At 48.1% G+C, this 23,089-nt stretch overlaps 1 protein-coding gene across 2 annotated transcripts in view; it reads right to left on the bottom strand.

The window, feature by feature from the left end:
* Positions 1 to 10,125: 10,125 nt before the first annotated feature.
* Positions 10,126 to 23,089, bottom strand: part of VWA5B1 (von Willebrand factor A domain containing 5B1) — a 254,817-nt gene continuing 241,853 nt past the window's right edge. For both annotated transcript variants that reach the window (XM_088466310.1, XM_088466311.1), the window contains exons 17-22: positions 20,698 to 20,835; positions 20,269 to 20,397; positions 16,875 to 16,949; positions 16,031 to 16,100; positions 15,838 to 15,955; positions 10,126 to 13,051 (exon numbers count right to left, since the gene is read on the bottom strand). In XM_088466310.1, the coding sequence (XP_088322436.1) occupies positions 12,329 to 13,051; positions 15,838 to 15,955; positions 16,031 to 16,100; positions 16,875 to 16,949; positions 20,269 to 20,397; positions 20,698 to 20,835 (1,253 nt within the window). In that variant the 3' untranslated portion in view covers positions 10,126 to 12,328. The remainder of the gene's footprint in view (positions 13,052 to 15,837; positions 15,956 to 16,030; positions 16,101 to 16,874; positions 16,950 to 20,268; positions 20,398 to 20,697; positions 20,836 to 23,089) is intronic.

Here is a 23,089-nt window from a genome sequence, read left to right as displayed (position 1 = left end):
ACTGGGGGCACTGCATAAGGGGCACTACTAATGGGGGCACTGCATAAGGGACACTACTACTGGGGGCACTGCATAAGGGGCACTACCTCCACTGTGGGCACTGCATAAGGGATACTACCACTACTGGGGGCACTGCTTATGGGGCACTACTACTGGGGGCACTGCATAAGGGGCACTACCACTACTGGGGGCACTGCATAAGGGGCACTATCACTACTGGGGGCACTGCATAAGGGGAACTACGTCCACTGTGGGCACTGCATAAGGGGCATTACCACTACTGGGGGCACTGCTTAAGGGGCACTACCACTACTGGGGGCACTGCATAAGGGGCACTACCACTAATGGGGGCACTGCATAAGGTGCACTACTAATGGGGGCACTGCATAAGGGGCACTAATACTGGGGGCACTGCATAAGGGGCACTACCTCCACTGTGGCCACTGCATAAGGGACACTACCACTACTGGGGGCACTGCTTAAGGGGCACTACTACTGGAGGCACTGCATAAGGGGCACTACCACTACTGTGGGCACAGCATAAGGGGCACTACAACTACTGGGGGCACTGCATAAGGGGCACTACCACTACTGGGGGCACTGCATAAGGGGCACTACCACTACTGGGGGCACTGCATAAGGGGCACTACTACTGGGGGCGCAGCATAAGGGGCACTACTACTAGAGGCATTGCATAAGTGGCACTACCACTACTGGGGGCACTACCTCTACTGGGGGCACTGCATAAGGGGCACTACCACTACTGGGGGCACTGCATAAGGGGCACTACTACTGGGTCACTAAACAAGGGATAATACCACTGTGGGCACTGCATAAGGGGCACTACCACTACTGGGGGCACTGCTTAAGGGGCACTACTACTGGGGGCACTGCATAAGGGGCACTACCACTACTGGGGGCACTGCATAAGGGGCACTACTAATGGAGGCACTGCATAAGGGGCACTACTACTGGGGGCACTGCATAAGGGGCACTACCTCCACTGTGGGCACTGCATAAGGGACACTACCACTACTGGGGGCACTGCTTAAGGGGCACTACTACTGGAGGCACTGCATAAGGGGCACTACCACTACTGGGGGCACTGCATAAGGGGCACTACCACTACTGGGGGCACTGCATAAGGGGCACTACCACTACTGGGGGCACTACATAAGGGGCACTACCATTACTGGGAGCACTGCATAAGGGGCACTTCCACTACTGGGGGCACTGCATAAGGGGCACTACCTCTACTGGCGGCAATGCTTAAGGGGCAATACCACTACTGGGGGCACTGCATAAGGGGCACTACTACTGGGGGCGCAGCATAAGGGGCACTACTAATGGAGGCATTGCATAAGTGGCACTACCACTACTGGGGGCACTGCTTAAGGGGCACTACCTCTACTGGGGGCACTGCATAAGGGGCACTACTACTGGGGTCACTAAAGAAGGGACACTACCACTGTGGGCACTGCTTAAGGGGCACTACCACTACTGGGGGCACTGATTAAGGGGCACTACTACTGGGGGCACTGCATAAGGGGCACTACCTCCACTGTGGGCACTGCATAAGGGGCACTACCACTACTAGGGGCACTGCTTAAGGGGCACTACTACTGGGGGCACTGCATAAGGGGCACTACCACTACTGGGGGCACTGCATAAGGGGCACTACTAATGGGGGCACTGCATAAGGGGCACTACCTCCACTGTGGGCACTACCTCTACTGGGGGCACTGCATAAGGGGCACTGCATAAGGGGCACTACCACTGTGGGCACTGCATAAGGGGCACTACCACTACTGGGGGCACTGCTAAAGGGGCACTACTACTACTGGGGGCACTGCATAAGGGGTACTACCACTACCACTACTGGGGGCACTGCATAAGGGGCACTACCACTACTGGGGGCACTGCATAAGGGGCACTACCTCTACTGGGTGCACTGCATAAGGGGCACTACCACTACTGGGGGCACTACTACTGGCGGCACTGCATAAGGGGCACTACCTCCACTGTGGGCACTGCATAATGGGCACTACCTCTACTGGGAGCACTGCATAAGGGCACTACTACTGGGGTCACTAAACAAGGGACACTACCACTGTGGGCACTGCATAAGGGGCACTACCACTACTACTGGGGGCACTGCTTAAGGGGCACTACTACTGGGGGCACTGCATAAGGGGCACTACCACTACTGGGGGCACTGCAAAAGGGGCACTACTAATGGGGGCACTGCATAAGGGGCACTACTACTGGGGGCACTGCATAAGGGGCACTACCACTACTGGGGGCACTGCTAAAGGGGCACTACTACTACTGGGGGCACTGCATAAGGGGCACTACCACTACTGGGGGCACTGCATAAGGGGCACTACCTCTACTGGGGGCACTGCATTAGGGGCACTACTACTGGGGGCACTGCATAAGGGGCACTACCTCTACTGGGAGCACTGCATAAGGGGCACTACTACTGGGGTCACTAAACAAGGGACACTACCACTGTGGGCACTGCATAAGGGGCACTACCACTACTGGGGGCACTGCTTAAGGGGCACTACTACTGGGGGCACAGCATAAGGGGCACTACCACTACTGGGGGCACTGCATAAGGGGCACTACTAATGGGGGCACTGCATAAGGGGCACTACTACTGGGGCACTACCTCCACTGTGGGCACTGCATAAGGGACACTACCACTACTGGGGGCACTGCTTAAGGGGCACTACTACTGGAGGCACTGCATGAGGGGAACTACCACTACTGTGGGCACTGCATAAGGGGCACTACAACTACTGGGGGCACTGCATAAGGGGCACTACCACTACTGGGGGCACTGCATAAGGGGCACTACCTCCACTGTGGGCACTGCATAAGGGGCACTACTATTGGGGGCACTACTACTGGGGCACTACCTCCACTGTGGGCACTGCATAAGGGACACTACCACTACTGGGGGCACTGCTTAAGGGGCACTACTACTGGAGGCACTGCATGAGGGGCACTACCACTACTGTGGGCACTGCATAAGGGGCACTACAACTACTGGGGGCACTGCTTAAGGGGCACTAATACTGGGGGCACTGCATAAGGGGCACTACCACTACTGGGGGCACTGCATAAGGGGCACTACTATTGGGGGCACTGCATAAGGGGCACTACCTCCACTGTGGGCACTGCATAAGGGACACTACCTCTACTGGGGGCACTGCTTAAGGGGCACTACTACTGGAGGCACTGCATAAGGGGCACTGCCACTACTGTGGGCACTGCATAAGGGGCACTACAACTACTGGGGGCACTGCATAAGGGGCACTACCACTACTGGGGGCACTGCATAAGGGGCACTACCTCTACTGGGGGTGCAGCATAAGGGGCACTACTACTGGAGGCATTGCATAAGTGGCACTACCACTACTGGGGGCACTGCTTATGGGGCACTACCTCTACTGGGGGCACTGCATAAGGGGCACTACCACTACTGGGGGCACTGCATAAGGGGCACTACTACTGGGGGCACTGCATAAGGGGCACTACCACTACTGGGGGCACTGCATAAGGGGCACTACCACTACTGGGGGCACTGCATAAGGGGCACTACTAATGGGGGCACTGCATAAGAGGCACTGCTACTGGGGGCACTGCAAAAGGGGCACTACCTCCACTGTGGGCACTGCATAAGGGAAAATACCACTACTGGGGGCACTGCATAAGGGGCACTACCACTACTGGGGGCACTGCATATGGGGCACTACCACTACTGGGGGCACTGCATAAGGGGCACTACCACTACTGGGGGCACTGCATAAGGGGCACTACCACTACTGGGGGCACTGCATAAGGGGCACTACTAATGGGGGCACTGCATAAGGGGCACTACTACTGGGGGCACTGCATAAGGGGCACTACCTCCACTGTGGGCACTGCATAATGGACACTACCACTACTGGGGGCACTACTACTGGAGGCACTGCATAAGGGGCACTACCACTACTGGGGGCACTGCATAAGGGGCACTACCACTACTGGGGGCACTGCATAAGGGGCACTACCTCTACTGGGGGCACTGCATAAGGGGCACTACCTCTACTGGGGGCACTGCATAAGGGGCACTACTACTGGGGGCGCAGCATAAGGGGCACTACTACTGGAGGCATTGCATAAATGGCACTACCACTACTGGGGGCACTGCTTAAGGGGCACTACCTTTACTGGGGGCACTGCATAAGGGGCACTACCACTACTGGGGGCACTGCATAAGGGGCACTACCACTACTGGGGGCCTGCATAAGAGGCACTACCACTACTGGGGGCACTGCATAAGGGGCACCCCTACAATGTGCATTGCTTAGGGGCCACTACTGCAGTGGGCATTGTGTAAAAGGGGCACTGCTGTGTGTCATATATGAATAAGGGACACTACTATGTGGTGTAATGTGAATCAAGATTGTGCTACTGTGTGGCGTAATTTCAATTTTGAATATGATTGTGTGACCACACCCCCTTTTTTTAAGAAAAAAATAATTGCCGTAGGAGTTCTAAGCACTGGCCCTAAGTGCCACTAACTCTTATTCTGACGCGTCTGTCATTCGATAATGATCTATATAATAATTATATAACACACATACACCCACCTCCTTATTCACAGGTCAGTAAGAATAAATCATTCATTCATGTTAGTGGAAAGTATAGGAATCGGTCTCCATTACAATGAGGGTGAACGCGGCTTTATGTGTAATTCTGCCATAGCCGTATATCACCTCCCCCGTGGCATACACCTGTATATATTCCCTCCCCCGTGTCATGCGCCTGTATATATTACCTCCACCTTGTCATGCGCCTGTATATATTACCTCCCCCGTGTCATGCGCCTGTATATATTACCTCCCCCGTGTCATGCGCCTGTATATATTACCTCCCCCGTGCCATGCGCCTGTATATATTACCTCCCCCGTGCCATGCGCCTGTATATATTACCTCCACCTTGTCATGCGCCTGTATATATTACCTCCCCCGTGTCATGCGCCTGTATATATTACCTCCCCCGTGTCTTGCGCCTGTATATATTACCTCCCCCGTGTCATGCGCCTGTATATATTACCTCCCCCGTGTCATGCGCCTGTATATATTACCTCCCCCGTGTCATGCGCCTGTATATATTAACTCCCCCGTGACATGAGCCTCTATATACCACCATTCACATACATTTTTTTACATCAATAATATTTTCCAACACTGTTATTTAATTTTTTTTTTTGCTTTATGGCTGAAAACAAGATTTAAGGGGAGATTGATCAGATCTTGGAGAGAGATAAAGTACCAACCAATCAGCTCCTAGCTGTCATCTCACAGGCTGTGCTAGAGAAAGGGCAATTAGAAGCCGATTGGTTACTATGAGTGACTTCTCCACTTTATGGACCTACAGCGTGCAGAGACACAGAAAGTGGGCGCCCCAGGCCTTGCACACTCACACACAGACTAGTGCCCCAGGGAAAGGGCTGACATAAAAATGTGCATATTATTGTAGCCGTGACTCCAGCAACAGACGCGAGAGCGCATGCAGCAGCGTCCACCTTAGGCCCTCTCTCTCTGTCTCTCTTCAAGAATTGATAAATCTCCCCCTTAATCTTTGAGGCTTAGGGCCTGATTCAGAGCCGAACGCTCTCACCAGAGCGCTCGCTCTGAATCAGGGCCCTCTCCATGAAAATGGAGCGGCCTCCTGGCCGCTCGCATAGCTGTGGGTGACCACCAACAGCATATGCGAGCGTCCATGATGATGGTCGCGATGGTCTTGACCATCGCGACCATCGGGCTTGTGATGGAGACCCTGCGGTAGGGTCTCGCTGCCGCAAGCCCTGGAGTGATTTTGGCTCTATCAGAGCCAAAATCACTCCCACTGACATCACTAGTGATGTCAGTGGGGCCGGCTTCAGACGGTAGGCGTTCCCATGGGAACGCCTCCGTCTGGCAGGCACGCCCCCGGCACGCCCACCAAAGGGGGCGTGCTGTCAATCAACATCGACAGCACGCCCCCTTTGGTGCGAGACCCGGAGCAATGGAGAGCCCGTCGCTCGCCGGGTCTCGCGCATGCGCAGTGGGAGAACATCGACCCGCTTGCGAGCGGGTCTGAGTGACCCCCTTAGTGAAGCACTAAGGGTTAACTCTTTTTCCAGACGCCCACAAAATCCTTGAAAAAGAATAATAAGTCCTGTCTGGCCAGTTCTGTTCTGGTGAGCGGGGAGAACCCGGGACCTTTATCTATGACTGAAAGATGTAAATCCTGAGCCTCTGAGGTGTTATAAGTCCTATCTTTAACCATTTTCTATGCACACTATAGGACTTACCTGCCCTGAAGCTATGGCAATCTTCGGCTGGATGCCCGCTCTCGATAGTTGCCCCACCCCCTACGCCACGTCATCTTGCAAGATGTATTCGGATTTGAATAGAGCAGCACATAGATATTATTTACTGTAATTGGTACAAACCCAATGGTGTCGGCAAAGTTACATGGATGAGGGAATAGGCATGTAAGGTGCTGTTGGCTGCTTCTCCTCTATGTTGGCGGCTATTACACCATGTAGGGGATGCCGCAGCAGCATTAAAAAGTGGATGACTGACATTATGTCACTTATTCAGTGTTTTGGGTGCGCTGTAACCACTGCCTGCCAGAACAGCCGCCTCTGGACGATTGATGGTAGTACTATGAATGTTAGAGTTTATAAAACAGTGTAATACTTTTTTAATTCCTTCTCCACAACACATAAGTCAATTTTATAAAAATGTTTTGTGGATCAGAAGAAAGATTTCGTCTGTAGTATCTCTCTGATTAGTTAAAGTTAGAGGAACGTTTCTTCTTTACTGCTTTCCGTATAGAGAGAAAATTCACCTTTACCTTTAAATCAAGATCTCAAGAATGTCAGGAAGACTTTAGAGGAACCTGACAGTGAGAGTTCATAGAGCAAAAGGTCAAAAACCGTCAGGGGAAAAGCCTTGAACCAGTGTTTGGTAATATCCAGGAAAGGGCCTCTAGAACATCATCAACGTATCGCAGCCCTTTGGTTCTGTTCGTAAGAAAATAATTGAAGTAACAATTTTCAGTGTGTTTTGTTATGGGCTATCCATACTCTCTGATGTTTGTGAATTCACTTTGTAAGCTAGACCTCATGCTGACAGTTTAGTTTTGCAGGAGCCGTTAGCCTATAAAATATGACTTTGGCTATAGCTAAGAGCAATAATATGAACATAAGTCAATGTAAATTCACAAAAATAGAAATTTGTGACATAATGGCCCCTTAAGGACACGGTCCAAAGTAACAATCGTGTAGGAGAAAAAAACAACTAAATTTAAATGAATTAAAGGAGGTTATTATTATTATTGTTTAAGTTCTAAGCCACCACAAGATTTTTGTAGCCCCCAACCAAATGGACACCCCCCTCTACTCTCTTTCATCGCACCCATCAGGAAATGAATAACTGTTATTAGATAACATAGAGCTGAAGTGATTTTACCATAACAATGTGCTTTATCATTAATGAGAGGTCACCCATCTCCCTGATGGACTATGATCAGTATCAGACAGAAGCAGCATTCGTCTACAGTCATTTCATACAGAGCAGAAATCCCCTCAGATTATCACTCTCTTGATTAAATTGTTTCACAGTAATCCCTGATAGCACGTAAGTAACCCCCTCCCCATGTGGGAATATGTATAACCATCAACGCTAGGCTAGTAATCAGAAATAATATTATATATCTCCTATATGTCTATATTATATCTACAGTATCTATCTCATCTCATATGTATCTATCTAATATTTATCTCATATATACAGTATCTACTGTATCTCTCTCTCATATGTATCTATCTCCTATCTATCTATATCATATCTAGCTATCTATTTATCTTTCTATCTCATATCTATCTATCTCCAATCTATCTATACTGTATATCTCATATCTATCTATCTATCTCCAATCTATCTATACTGTATATCTCATATCTATACTGTATATCTCATATCTCTATCTATCTCATATCCATCTATCTATACTGTATATCTAATATCTCTATATATCTATCTCATATCTATCTATACTGTATATCTCATATCTCTATCTATCTCATATCTATCTATATATCTCTATATCTCATATCTCTATCTATCGCATATCTATCTATCTCCAATCTATCTATACTATATATCTAATATCTCTATCTATATATCTATCTCATATCTATATATCTCATATCTCTATCTACATATCTATCTATACTGTATATCTCATATCTATCTATCTCCAATCTATCTATACTGTATATCTCATATCTATCTCATATCTATCTATACTGTATATCTCATATCTCTATCTATCTCATATCTATCTATACTATATATCTAATATCTCTATCTATCTATCTCATATCTATATATCTCATATCTATCTATATATCTCATATCTCTATCTATCTATATATCTCATATCTCTATCTATCTCATATCTATCTATACTGTATATCTCATATCTAGGGTGTGTAAATCTGTATTTATTCTTCATTTAAATGTACCACCCCTCCTCCTAATACCCCAGCCCCTGCATTCCCATCTCTGATCCCCTCTCCCTCTTTGTGTCTGCCCATACCCCCTAGAATATAAACTCTTCCAGGCCTGACCCTCTCTGATGTCTGCACACAGTTATATAAGTTGTGGGTGACTTTATACAAATGACAGTACTTTTCTGCTACGCATGTCCGCCAAGCTGTCAGTCACCCTGTGTCTGCTCTGTAAGACAAATAGCTTTGTCCTAACTGTAGAGGAGTGAAACAGAACTTGATAGAGTTATAGATTATAAATACTCCTGATATTTCATATATATAATTCATTTACATGTATGCAGAAAGGCACCTAGCTATTGCACTAGGTTTAGAGATCCATTGACCAATACACAAACAGCTTGTTCACAAAATATCACTTTACTGAACACAAGTATCAATGTTTCCAAGATGCAGACAGAAAATTAAACCTGATGCCAAAACTTCTCAGGGCCCCACGTAAAACAAATCTGAATAAGCAGAAGGCACAAAGGTGCTACCAGTGGGCACTGGAGGATGTGACCTATCAGTGTATATAGTATACAGATACAGTGTGTTATTACAGTCCTTCCCATTACAGATCATAACATGCTGACGTTTGACATGACATCCACATTTGGTAACACATCTCAGCCGTCCGACCCGACGCGTTTCATGTTTGGCTCAGCACTTACTGCTCACATCTTTCTGCTGAGACAGCACATGTGGTCATTTAATGCCCATGCCAACCAGACCGCCAGCCCAGGAAGATGTCTCAGAGAAGCCATCCTATGTTCTATGTCTTACGGGACAATTCTAATTACAGTGAGCTGTCCTACCCTTGTCCCTGTCCTACCCCGCCTGTGATACCGTAGTAATGCTATGTACTTCCGCCCAGGCTAGCGGATGTGTACTGTACCTATGCTCTGCACTCTGCAGTGTGTTTACCCCCTTGTACGGTGCTGCAGACACTTTTGGTTCTTCATAAATAAAATATAATAATAATGGTATTTGGAGGTAAAGCCCCAATGCTCCTCATTAGGCATAGAGCTGTAGCCTTTACTGAACACTATTCATATTAGTATTATAAGGAATATGCTGATACTAAGTGGTCTATGTACTAAGCAGTGTTAGGAGACAGAGTGAAAAGTGATAAGGTGCCAGCCAATCAGCTCCCAGCTGCCATCTCACAGGCTGTGCTTGAAAAATAACAGTTGGGAGCTGATTGGCTGGCACCTTATCACTAACTTATCACTTTTCACTCTGTCTCCTATTATTAACACTGCTTAGTAACTAGACCCCTTATTACAGTATATGTTGAGTTTGCCCATTTTTATTAAGAATGTATGCGTGTTGCACTCTACTAGGACTGAGACGCCCACTTTTAGCATCCGTACACGCTGTAATTCTGATTGGTGCATCCTTATACACAGGGACGTAACTAGACCTAGGGGGGCCCCATAACCAAATTTTCATGGGCCCCCCTAGGTTCCCTGCCCACCCCCACCGTGGCTCTACCCCCTCCCCCTCCTCGATTTACCTCTGCTCCGTGGTTGTTCTCCTTCAGCATGTGCTGCGCAGGGGAGAAGCCATCTCCTCACCCGCTCAGCGCCATCTCTCCTCACTGACTGATGCTGGGAGGAGGCGTGGCCGTGCTGAGCCTGCTGGGACATCTCCGGATCACGGCCCAGTATTGGTCAGTGAGGAGAGACGGAGCCGAAAGGGAAGGCAGATGTGCCTGCCCTGCGCAGCACACCGCTGAAGGAGGACGCAACCACGGATTGCCTGGCAGCGTAGGTGCAGGGGGACGGACGAGCCCCGGAAACGGCCCGGGCTCCATAGCAGCCGCACCCCCTGCACCTACGGTAGTTACGCCAGTGCTTATATTTATACTTGCACAAGCCCTATGGCAGATAGTTTCTCGGTCTGACTACGGCTTCTATGCCCGCACCCGTGACACTCCCATAACGCGCCCACTGAGCGGACCATTCTTGCGCGCACTACCAGTCACCTCCCAGTCACCACCTAGCACTTTTCCACCACGTTCGTCTCGAATGCAACAGCGCCTTTTTGCGTATGATATTTTCCAGTAGCAAAAAAATTGCTGCACTGTATGAACATTGGCGTTACGTGTGGATTATGAGTCACTCTGAAATAAGCCCCCATATGTCTTACTGTCTCCAGGAATTAAAGTCTAGAGAATGGGATATCTTTATGTTGTCTGGTTATTATGTCGGAGGCGATAACTACGGTCCGGTGTTCTACAATCAGACTCTGCAGGTTGGTGGCTGCAGCCTCTGGGGGGCTCACAGGCGCAGAAATAGGTGTCTCAGGGGAGGAAACCCCCCAACCACAAATTAAAGCTCAAAAACCTATAAGTGTGCAACGTTACGTCCTCTCTTTAAATACAATTTTAATAATTCTTCACGGAAAAATGAAGTGCGTGTGTTTGTTTTACAAACTCTCTAGTTTATATATAATATGTTTTGTAGTACATAGTGTTATTATATTGGCTGCCACTATATGAGAAACATGGAAGAGATTTTAAGTTATATAGAATCAATTCTCTCTATGATCTGGTGCATATGGGGATTTCTGCCCAAACCTTCAAGTTCCCCAGTGTCAAGTGTCCAGTCACATCTCCAACAATCCCCAGTGCTGCAATTCTGTTGTCTACCGATGTACAGTACATATATACGTAGAAGACAAACCTTTTTAAACAAATAAACAATATATACAATATGTGATGTATAACAGGAAGACAGTCTGTGCAAATGTAAATTCATCAACCATCAAAGTGAAAAATAGAATCACGTGTGTTGTGAGACCCTGCGAAACGCGTTACTGTCAAGCTGCAGCGATCAGGACATAGAACACAAACAGAGGCTAGACCACATGCGCAGCTTATGGAAGCGGGGGCAACATCCAAAATCGAAAATTCACACCCAACGCACAGAACCGACCCTGCAAACAATCCTTTTGGAAACACACAAACAGCTAAAAATTATTTTACGTAAATAAACCTCAAACACAAGAACCCCAGACCCCCATGCATAGAGCTGATCCCATATTCCTGCATATGATATCCCTCCCCGGTTCCCTTAATGACACCACAGTAAATAAATTATCACGTGGGTGTTTACATTCAGAACATTACCTGGGCAGACCTCCGTATACAGGAGCCCAGGTTCCCCTCGCAAGCAAACAGAAGGCTGGAAGACCACCGTATACCCAGAGATGATCGGTACATCACCATAGGCAGTGGAACACACCACCATAGTCACAAAGGATCATGCAAAGACAGCGATGACGCGGATTACCATACACACAACTACACTCGGCTCTAGCGCAATTAGAGGAACAAGTACCGTCTTGCACACTCACACAGATTTACAAGCAGACGAACATGCAACCTTGCCCAGGCTACTAGCGGCCCACCCAGGCTCTCCCCATGGACTGAACAGTCTTTGCTCACCTACTGGTAGCACAAATGCCCCGACCTCCTGAGAAACCCGTTACGCACCCATTAGCACCACACAGACCCCTCTCTCCGACATGTTCCTCTCTGATGGCTGACCACCCCCTTACGCGCTCTCCACCGGCAACACAAGACAGTCAGAGCCAACATGCAGAGACGGCACTTCAAACCCAGCACATTGAGAGAACTGATACAACTCTTCACAAAAACACCCATACCACGACACACAGGCTTCTCGCTTATCGCCGCCGCTCCTATTCCCTCATGGCTCCTACACGCTGCTAGGGTTGTAGCACAAGACGTTAAACTGCAGGTTCTCGTCCCAGTGTCGGAGCAACACGAAAAACTGCTGGGCTGCCGATTTGACTGTGGCCAGCGTGCGTCCCTCCGGGATTCTCTGCTTGCACAACCACCTATCGGCCTTGGCCGCTAGCAGCTCCCACTCGGTGAAGTAGGCAGCTGAGTTGTTCTCTAGCCAGGCCAGGGCCACAGCTGTAGCCCACACCATGCTCTCTGGATGGGACCTGCGCTGCTCCTCTATGCTCTCCATCCAGGACTGTACCTCGGTGCTTTCGGATTCTGACCCTAAGCCGCTGTCTGTGTGGGTGGAGGCAGAGTCCTGAGCGCTGTCGGGCGAAGAGAACCGTCGGACAGGAAGGATAGGGAGGGAGAGTTCGTTCTCCGACTTTGCAGAGCGAGAGGGACTGTCCAAAGCGCTGCTGGATAAGTGTCGCGTTCGGGTTGGCTGGCACACATCTTCCCCGCACCCATTCGGTGTGCCATGGGAGTCGTCATCAGGGGTTAGGAACTGCCCGGTGCCCGAGGGGAGGCTGGCATCCTTTCTAGATGGAGAGGAACCGTGGGACATTGGGCTTAGAGTTGCACGGTGGCTGCTGAAAGGAGACGTCCACTTCAGCTTGTCCATGGGGATATTGGCAGCATCGGCAAAGGCTTGGGTTAGTAGGAATGCCCCACATGCCAACTGCAGCGAGACCTACAATGGAGGCATTTCAGAGAATTAAGCACAGAGTTCAACACATGATACTAGATATTGACGCATGTGTATATGGCTAATAAAACGTAGATGTTTTATAAAATGGTTTACACAGGTACAAATTACCTAAAGGGACATAAAAGTGACACAAAAACACGCAAGGTTACAGACGCTCGCAACACAGCGAGCCTCCGTGTCATATCGCCTGCAATGGGCACAATTGTGGTTGATAAATGGGCTAAGGTGGGACAGCACCTCCTTTGTCGGTTCTTATGCACCACAGAAGTGCGCCAGGTGCGCTTGTGTTCTTGTGGGCCTTACTCACGGTGCCTCACTGAATCCGATTGAATTTATAGGCTGTACAATCAGTGCCTCACTGATGTCACTGGTATCTAGGGACATGGTAGGCTGCATTCTCAGTGCCTCAGTGATGTCACCTTATCTAGTGACCTGATTGGCTAGATTTCCAGTCCCTCGTTGATGTCACTGGCATCTATTGACTTAATAGACTGTATTATCAGTGTCTTGCTGATGTCACTGGTATCTAGTGACTTGATAGGCCATAATCTCAGTGCCTTATTGATGTCATCTTATCCAGTGACTTGATAGGCTGTATCCTCAATACCTCAGTGATGTTACGGGTACCTAGTGACTTAATTGGCTGCATTGTCAGTGTCTCAGTGATGTCACGGGTACCTAGTGACTTAATTGGCTGCATTGTCAGTGTCTCAGTGATGTCACGGGTACCTAGTGACTTAATTGGCTGCATTGTCAGTGTCTCAGTGATGTCACGGGTACCTAGTGACTTAATTGGCTGCATTGTCAGTGTCTCAGTGATGTCACGGGACCCTAGTGACTTAATTGGCTGCATTGTCAGTGTCTCAGTGATGTCACGGGCATCCAGTGACTTGATAGGCTGTATGGTCAGTGTCTCAGTGATGCCACAGATACCTAGTGACTTGATAGGCTGTATTCTCAGTGTCTTGCTGATGTCACTGGTATCTAGTGACTTGATAGGCCGTAATCTCAGTGCCTTATTGATGTCATCTTATCCAGTGACTTGATAGGCTGTATCCTCAATACCTCAGTGATGTCACAGGTAACTAGTGACTAGATAGGCTGTATTGTCAGTGCCATCACAGGTACATAGTGACTAGATAGGCTGTATTGTCAGTGTCTCAGTGATGTCACGGATACCTAGTGACTTCATAGGCTGTATTGTGAGTGTCTCAGTGATGTCACGGATACCTAGTGACTTGATAGGCTGTATTGTGAGTGTCTCAGTGATGTCATGGATACCTAGTGACTTGATAGGCTGTATTGTGAGTGTCTCAGTGATGTCATGGATACCTAGTGACTTGATAGGCTGTATTGTGAGTGTCTCAGTGAAGTCACAGGTACCTAGTGACATAATAGGCTGTAGTCCCAGTGCCTCACGGATTGCTGTCTTTGGAATTGCTGTCCATAGAAAGTGTTTGACCATTTGCTGGATCCTGTCCTATACAGTGATGGTAACAGTGGTGTTTCTATGCTATAAAATAGATATTACTATTGTTTTTTTGCTACTGCAATTCAATATACTATGTTGGTGGTATCTTTGTATAAATCATACAAACATACAAAGCATGTACCTATAGACAATGGGCTCTATTTACTACAATCCGCATATTGAATGCGGATTGTAGTGTGATATTACCGAGTGAATTCGCATTGCGAATTCAGGCAATATCACAGGGATTTACTATAAATCCCTTGCAGGGACAGAGCTTGCGATAAAGCTCTGTCCCTGCGGATCCCATCCGCACTCTAGTCGCGGTATTTTTGGAAAAAATACCGCGACTAAGAGCCCGCGCATGCGCCGACCGACCACCGCTACTACCCCCCACCGACGCTAAGCCCCACCCCCGGCAAGCCCCCCCCCGCGATCGCGGACCCCCGCGACCCCCCCTCCCTTCATTACACTTACCTGCATCCTCCTGGCCTCCGGTGGTCTTCCCTGCATCCTCCTGGCCTCCGGTGGTCTTCTCCGGGCTTCCCGATCAGGTGATCTCCCATACTGCACTGGGGCCCGATCACATGATGATCGGGCATCAGTGCACTGTGGGAGACCAGCTGACCGGAGAGGAGCCATCACCGGAGGCCCGATCACCGGTCCCTGGAGTCAGGTAAGTAAAAAAAAAAAAAAAAATGTTTAATTTTTTTTTTTTTTTTTTACAGCAATCAGCTTGCGGTCTGTTTAGACCACATAGCTAATTACTGGTACCGGCTCCCGCCTCTGCTCTCCCCGTTAGAGCAGAGTGGGAGCCCGGTAACCGGGGGAGACCCTGAATAACGCCACCTCCAGGTGGCGTTATTATCACAGCGCTTCCCCCGGTATTTTTTTACAATTTATTTTTAGTAACTGTGGTCGGATCACATTTCCCATTACAATTATGGGAAATGGGATCTGCGTTACTAACAATAAGTGATACTGGGGGTTGGAGTAGAATTTTACTAATTCTACTCCAATTGCCCTGTAATAACTACAGGTGAAACTAAAATAATGTGAAAAGGGTGTGAAAACACAAAACAGCCTTTATCACTTTATTATAGTAAAAATAATGTTAATAAATAGAGCCCAATGTAAGAAACCCTATCACAAAAGTAGCTTCTGTCAGAGAAACGACTCCCGTTCAGAGACTGGTATTATCCCAGATTCCTCTAATTATTTCCCGGCTGCAGACAGGACAAGCTTACACCTGGATACGTATAAAGTGGTGGGACGGGAACACGCCGCTCCCACCTACCAGAGGTAAGTAGTCAATGTTCTTCTCACTCTCGTTTTCATCGCTGCCTTTCCCAGGAGACTTAATCATAAATCCTTTGGCTGCGCGCGTCAGGAGCCGCGTCTTGTTTAGGCTCAACCTACAATGAGACAACAAATAAGGATTTCACCAGGGCACGGGCTAAGCCGCCAGCAGAACTCTCCACCACACTTACCTGGCGGCAAAGAGGCTTTCTATGGACCTCTGAGAATGGGACGAGGAGACGGAAGGACTGCGCGGAGCGACTGAAAGAGAAAAACATTCTATATGTATGTAGGTCACGCCCGGACAATACATTCAAACTCGGCCTGTTTCAGACCCGGTCGCTATGAGCGCTCGCTCGATGCGTATGCAAATATTTGAAAGTGACGCGGCGGGGAGCGATCGCTCGCCAAGGCATAAGCACGCCCATCGTACCCGTACGAGCGTTCACTTTGTGCATGCAGACTCCCCTTAGTGAATGCAGAGACGCCCACAGCCCCACGTCATCTCCTGGAAGTTTATGAAAACATTGGTACATCGACCACTATCGGGTGTGAACGCAGCGCTTGTGGTAGCTTTTTTCTACCGCAAGCATTGCGAGGAAAACAGAGTAAAAAATGGCTGGTGAAGTGTACTATGACGCTGCCTGATAATTATGCACGCTTCTAAAACGGCATTGAAACACTCGGGCACGCCTGCGTTCGCATCTCCAACCCCCCATTTTTACTGGACTGCCCCTGTTACCACCCACAAACAGCCTCTCCTGTCACTTACTCTGCTGGGCTGGCTTTGCTGTGCAAGCGAGGGATCTGCGAATGCACTGTGTAGTTTGCGCACACACACGGCGATGCATACGCATGCACAGATTAGCAACCATTGGCAATAGCGAGCGAACTGCGGTTACTGTCCGAGTCTGACTCAGGCCCTCTGTTCACTTTTCTTTCTAGCTAGCAATGGAAAGCTGGCATTGAATGCATGTGCCCAGCACATTGTGTACTATACATACATACACTATATATGGCCATCTTGGTACGCACCTTGTGGGAAGTTGCAGCGCTCCCACCCTGTTGAGACGGGCGTTGTGCAGGGCGATGTTGCAATCTCATCCACATCTGTCATAAAACAGAGTAAGTGACTCTTCAAGTCTCATTGCTACACATTTCTCCTTGTTGTCCCAGATTTCCCCCACACACTCCCCACTGTGACTGACTCAGTGCTGGGACCCACTACACCTGAATCGGGGTGTCAGGCCACCCTGCAGCTCATGGCGTGTATTACAATCTGTATGGTCCCCTGTAACAGAGCAGTAACTAGACTTTTTGGTGCCCTGTGTCAGAAAGAGAATTGGCGCCCCCCTCATTTTTCAAAGGGACGTAATGCACCCAAAAAAGGGGAATGTCCTCATGGGGAAGGGCCAGGGAAGAGATAGGGGAGGCCAGGAGATGCTGGGGATAAATAGGGACATAATATAGTGCACCTGAGAGAGGGCCATGGCCTCATGGGGAAGGGTCAGGGAAGAGATAGGAGAGGCCAGGAGGTACTGGGGATAAATAGGGACATAATATAGTGCACCTGAGAGAGGGCCATGGCCTCATGGGGAAGGGCCAGGGAAGAGATAGGGGAGGCCAGGAGATGCTGCGGATAAATAGGGACATAATATAGTGCACCTGAGAGAGGGCCATAGCCTCATGGGGAAGGGCCAGGGAAGAGATAGGGGAGGCCAGGAGATGCTGGGGATAAATAGGGACATAATATAGTGCACCTGAGAGAGGGCCATGGCCTCATGGGGAAGGGCCAGGGAAGAGATAGGGGAGGCCAGGAGATGCTGGGGATGAAATAAGAGAAAGCTACAAGCAAGAATGATAATAAACAGAAATTTGACAGGCCCAAACAGCGCCCCCTGCCCTGTGGTGCCCTGTGCGATGGCAATGGTCACACCACCCTAACTACGGCCCTACCCTGTAATACAGGTCTATGAAGATCCTGGCTTCAGGTAAGGAAGCGTGTGGGGAACGTTCTGATTTGTGATGCACGGTGACATATTGTATTAAGGTGGTTATTTCAAAAGCGAAAAATTCTCTTATAAACCTATAAAATTCGATGTAATATTTAAGTCTATTGATGAGCGTCTCCCCATCAGGCTGAATACATTAAGACATTGGGGACTATGCGGAGTTCAGTGCATGCCTACTTGCAGAGCATATATCACATACAGTCAGGCGCAGAAATATTGGGACATTGACAGAATTTTCATATTTTGTCCTCTATTCACCACCACAATGGCTTTGAAATGAAACAAACAAGATGAGCTTTACCTGCAGACTTTCAGATTTAATTTGAGGGTAATTACATCCAAATCAGGTGAACGGTGTAGGAATTACAACGATTTGTATATGTGCCTCCCACTTTTTAAGGGGCTAAAAATAATGGGACAAACTAAACAATCCTAAATCTAACTTTCACTTTTTAATACTTTGTTGCAAATCCTTTGCAGGCAATTACAGCCTGAAGTCTGGAACGCATAGACATCACCAGACGCTGGGTTTCATCCCTGGTGATGCTCTACCAGGCCTCTACTGCAAATGTCTTCAGTTTCTGCTTGTTCTTGGGGCATTTTTCCTTCAGTTTTGTCTTCATCAAGTGAAATTCATGCACAATCGGATTCAGGTCAGGGGATTGACTTGGCCATTGCATAACATTCCACTTTTTATAATTAAAAAACTCTTTGGTTGCTTTTGCAGTTTGCTTCGGGTCATTGTCCATCTGCACTGTGAAGCGTCGTCCAATGAGTTCTGAAGCATTTGACTGAATATGAGCATATAATATTGCCCGAAACACTTCAGAATTCATTCTGCTGCTTTGTCAGCAGTCACATCATCAATAAATACAAGGGAACCAGTTCCATTGCCAGCCATACATGCCCACGCCATGACACTACCACCACTATGCTTCACTGATGAGGTGGTATGTTTTGGATCATGAGCAGTTCCTTTCCTTCTCCATACTATTCTCTTCCCATCACTCTGGTACAAGTTGATCTTTGTCTCATCTGTCCATAGGATGTTGTTCCAGAACTGTAATGGCTTTTTTAGATGTTGTTTGGCAAACTCTAATCTGGTCTTCCTGTTTTTGAGGCTCACCAATGGTTTACATCTTGTGGTGAACCCTCTATATTCACTCTTGTGAAGTCTTCTCTTGATTGTTGACTTTGACACATATACACCTACCTCCTGGAGAGTGTTCTTGATTTGGCCAACTGTTGTGAAGGGGTTTTTCTTCACCAGGGAAATAATTCCTCTGTCATCCACCACAGTTGTTTTCCGTGGTCTTCTGGGTCTTTTGGTGTTGCTGAGCTCTCCGGTGCGTTCTTTCTAAGAATGTTCCAAACAGTTGATTTGGCCACACCTAATGTTTTTGCTATCTCTCTGATGGGTTGTTTTGATTTTTCAGCCTAATGATGGCTTGCTTCACTGATAGTGACAGCTCTTTGGATCTCATATTGAGAGTCGACAGCAACTGATTCCAAATGCAAATGTCACACCTAGAATCAACTCCAGACCTTTTACCTGCTTAATTGATAATGAAATAACGAGGGAATAGCCCACACCTGTCCATGAAATAGCTTTTGAGTTGATAGTACCATTACTTTTGGCCCCTTAAAAAGTGGGAGGCACATATAGAAACCGTTGTAATTCCTACACCGTTCACCCGATTTGGATGTAATTACCCTCAAATTAAATCTGAAAGTCTACAGTTAAAGCACATCCTGTTTGTTTCATTACAAAGCCATTGTGGTGGTGAATAGAGACCAAAATATGAAAATTCTGTCAATGTCCCAATATTTATGCACCTGACTGTAGGTTCGCTCTACGCATGCGCCATAACCGAATGTATACGAGCACGGGCGGTCATACACATTTTTACCACATATACAATCAAGTCTGCGGAGGCGTCACAGGGCGGTGGAGGGGCGCTGTCACCTGGGAATGGGGAGGTGTAGATGGAACTTCGCGCTATGAGGAGGGCGTGAGCATTTGATACACCTGTTTATAGAAGTATCTTTTTGCACCCAGTATAGGTAAGTGTGCACTGGGGTGCAAACCAAGCGTACACATAGGTAGCGTGCACATTGCAGGATATGTGCAGCTCTCCGCACCATCAGATTACTCCCAGCGCCTGGGCATGTTCTCCCCCAGTCCCAATGAATATCTGAGACTCCCCTATCAGATAATGACCGGTGCTATCAGCTGTTTTGGGCCCCATTGGTGCAGCGATTGGCTGCAAATTAGGTCTGTCACCATTTGCGGGTACTCCCAGTGGTCCGGCATGACTGGCTGCCTTAGCGGGTAAGCTCTTGCCCACTCACCAGATCTCTAGCGGCCCACATTGAAAAGTTGGCCCATTCCATTCATACACATCTGTGTAACTTACTGTAAAATCGGTCGTCCGATGACTCCGACACGCAGCTTGATTGCGACCGCCCCAGACCGATGGAGAAACCTCGCAGCCGGCGGCTTCCGGAACTTAAGCTACGCTGAGAACCCTGCTTGAGAGCTGCACCTAGCAGGGAATGAGGGCATCCTCTTCAGTCAGTGGGAGAGGCCTCCAGACAAAGACAGAGAGAGAGAGAGAAAGGACCAGACGAGAGACGCACAGTTAACACGACAGAAGGACAGGTCGCAAGAAACAGTGGGATTCAGGAACTAGGACACATAAGGAAAGCGAAAAAAAAACAGAGACACAATGAAGCCGACAAGCGAAAGGACATCTGATCCGGGGACAGGAACAAGTTCTACAGAATAAATGACTGGAGGAGACTCACAGTAACACAGTGTCACGTTGGCGATCTCCTGCCATTACCTGTGTTGGCGTATTCCACCACGCTGGGCAGGTAGGAGTTGCTGCTCAGGTCTACAGGTACAAAAGCTGTGTACTTGCTGATGACGTTGCAAGCCTTGCTGGCGTGGATGGCGTTCAACTGGAACCTTCGCCCAACCCCTGCAGAGAGGCACCAAAAAACATTTATTATTAAGTTATGGACTTTGCCGGGGGAGGCGGACTGGCCATCTGGCAAATGTACAGATCCATGTGTTGGACAGGCGGCACATCTAACTAATGTGGCAATTGGATATGGGTTCCAGACTGTAGATAGACAGTAAAAAGGCTTACAATGTCTAGGTAGACACCAGATGTTAGATAGACAATAGGTCGACAGCGACAAAAGGTCGACACACTAAAGGTCGACATGTAAGAAGGCCGACATGTACCAATGATTAAAGGGTCAACACAAAAAATTGGTCAACACATTATTTTTATTTTATTTTTTTAGGGTTAGGTTTAGGGTTAGGCACTTACTGGAGGGTTACGCACTTATCCTGACGGTTAGGGTTAGGCACCAGGAGGAAGGGTTAGGCACTTACCAGAGGGTTAGGGTTAGGCACTAGAAGGGACGGTTAGGGTCAGGCACCTACCACGACGGTTAGGGTTAAGCACCAGCAGGAAGGGTTAGGTACTTACCGTAGGGTTAGGCACTAGAAGGGACGGTTAGGGTCAGGCACATACCAAGACGGTTAGGGTCAGGCACCAGGAGGGAGCGTAAGGTTTAGGGCTAGAAAAAAAAATTGCGTCTCAACCATTTATGTGTCGATCTTTTGATCCTGTCGCCTATTTGAATATGTTGACCTTCTTACATGTCGTCCTTTAGTGTGTTGACCATTTATCCCTGTCTACTTATTGACTGTCTAACATCTGGTGTCTGTCTAGACACCGTCAACTTTTTTACTGTCTATCTGTTATACCACAGCCATTGGATACAATGGTCAGTAATTTTCTGCCGTATACTAGAACTGCCCATTGTCGTCTGAAGATGACCAACGCCCATTCCATGACATTTATCAACAAGCTCGATATTGATAAAATAGATTACGACTGGATCAATATTGGACATTGTATTTATAAATACTGAAATATTGGAGAAGGCTCCCTGATGTCAGTGGCATTGCTAAAGTGTGCGCTCATATTAAGGGATGTGATGATGGTGTAATGGGATGCGATGGTGGTGTACTGGGATGTGATGATGGTGTAATGGGGCCCAGACATCAGCAATCAACTGGTGTAATTCCGCATTTTGCAGAATGAAAATTTGGGGGTTCACCGATTGCCGATTATGACCAAAAAGTTATCGGAATTGGTAAATCAGGTTGTCCGACAAATTGGATTTCACCAACCAGTCGGGGCTGTAGATTTCTGGTCTATGGTAACAATCAGCCAATTTACCAACCTTGCTAGTATTTTATTAATAAAATAGGCACTTTCTTGAAACGTAGATATGATCTTTGGATGAAAAAGATCTGCCAATCACTGACACTATTGGTAATGTACGGGCACAGATCGGCGGATTGGAGCATTGGGGGGAAAAAGATCTGCCAATCACTGACACTATCGGTAATGTACAGGCGCAGATCGGCGGATTGAAGCATTGGGGGAAAAAGATCTGCCAATCACTGACACTATTGGTAATGTACGGGTGCAGATCGGCGGATTGGAGCATTGGGGGGAAAAATATCTGCCAATCACTGACACTATCGGTAATGTACGGGCACAGATCGGCGGATTGGGGCATTGGGGGGAAAATATCTGGCAAACACTGACACTATCGGTAATGTACTGGCGCAGATCGGCGGATTGAAGCATTGGGGGAAAAAAATCTGCCAATCACTGACACTATTGGTAATGTACGGGCGCAGATCGGCGGATTGGGGCATTGGGGGGAAAAGATCTGGCAATCACTGACACTATCGGTAATGTACGGGTGCAGATCGGCGGATTGGAGCATTGGGGGGAAAAATATCTGCCAATCACTGACACTATCGGTAATGTACGGGCACAGATCGGCGGATTGAAGCATTGGGGGGAAAAAGATCTGCCAATCACTGACACTATTGGTAATGTACGGGCACAGATCGGCGGATTGAAGCATTGGGGGGAAAAAGATCTGCCAATCACTGACACTATCGGTAATGTACGGGCACAGATCGGTGGATTGGGTGAAAAAGATCTGCCAATCACTGACACTATCGGTAATGTACGGGTGCAGATCGGCAGATTGAGGCATTGGGGGAAAAAGATCTGCCAATCACTGACACTATTGGTAATGTACCGGCGCAGATCGGCAGATTTAGCATTGGGGGAAAAAGATCTGCCAATCACTGACACTATCGGTAATGTACTGGCGCAGATCAGCAGATTGGGG

The sequence above is a fragment of the Taudactylus pleione genome, unplaced genomic scaffold (genome assembly GCF_031769625.1).
Source record: "Taudactylus pleione unplaced genomic scaffold, aTauple2 ptg002751l, whole genome shotgun sequence".
Lineage (NCBI taxonomy): Eukaryota > Metazoa > Chordata > Amphibia > Anura > Myobatrachidae > Taudactylus > Taudactylus pleione.
Note: the sequence above shows the minus strand (reverse complement) of the source record. Positions and strands in the feature narration are given on the sequence as shown.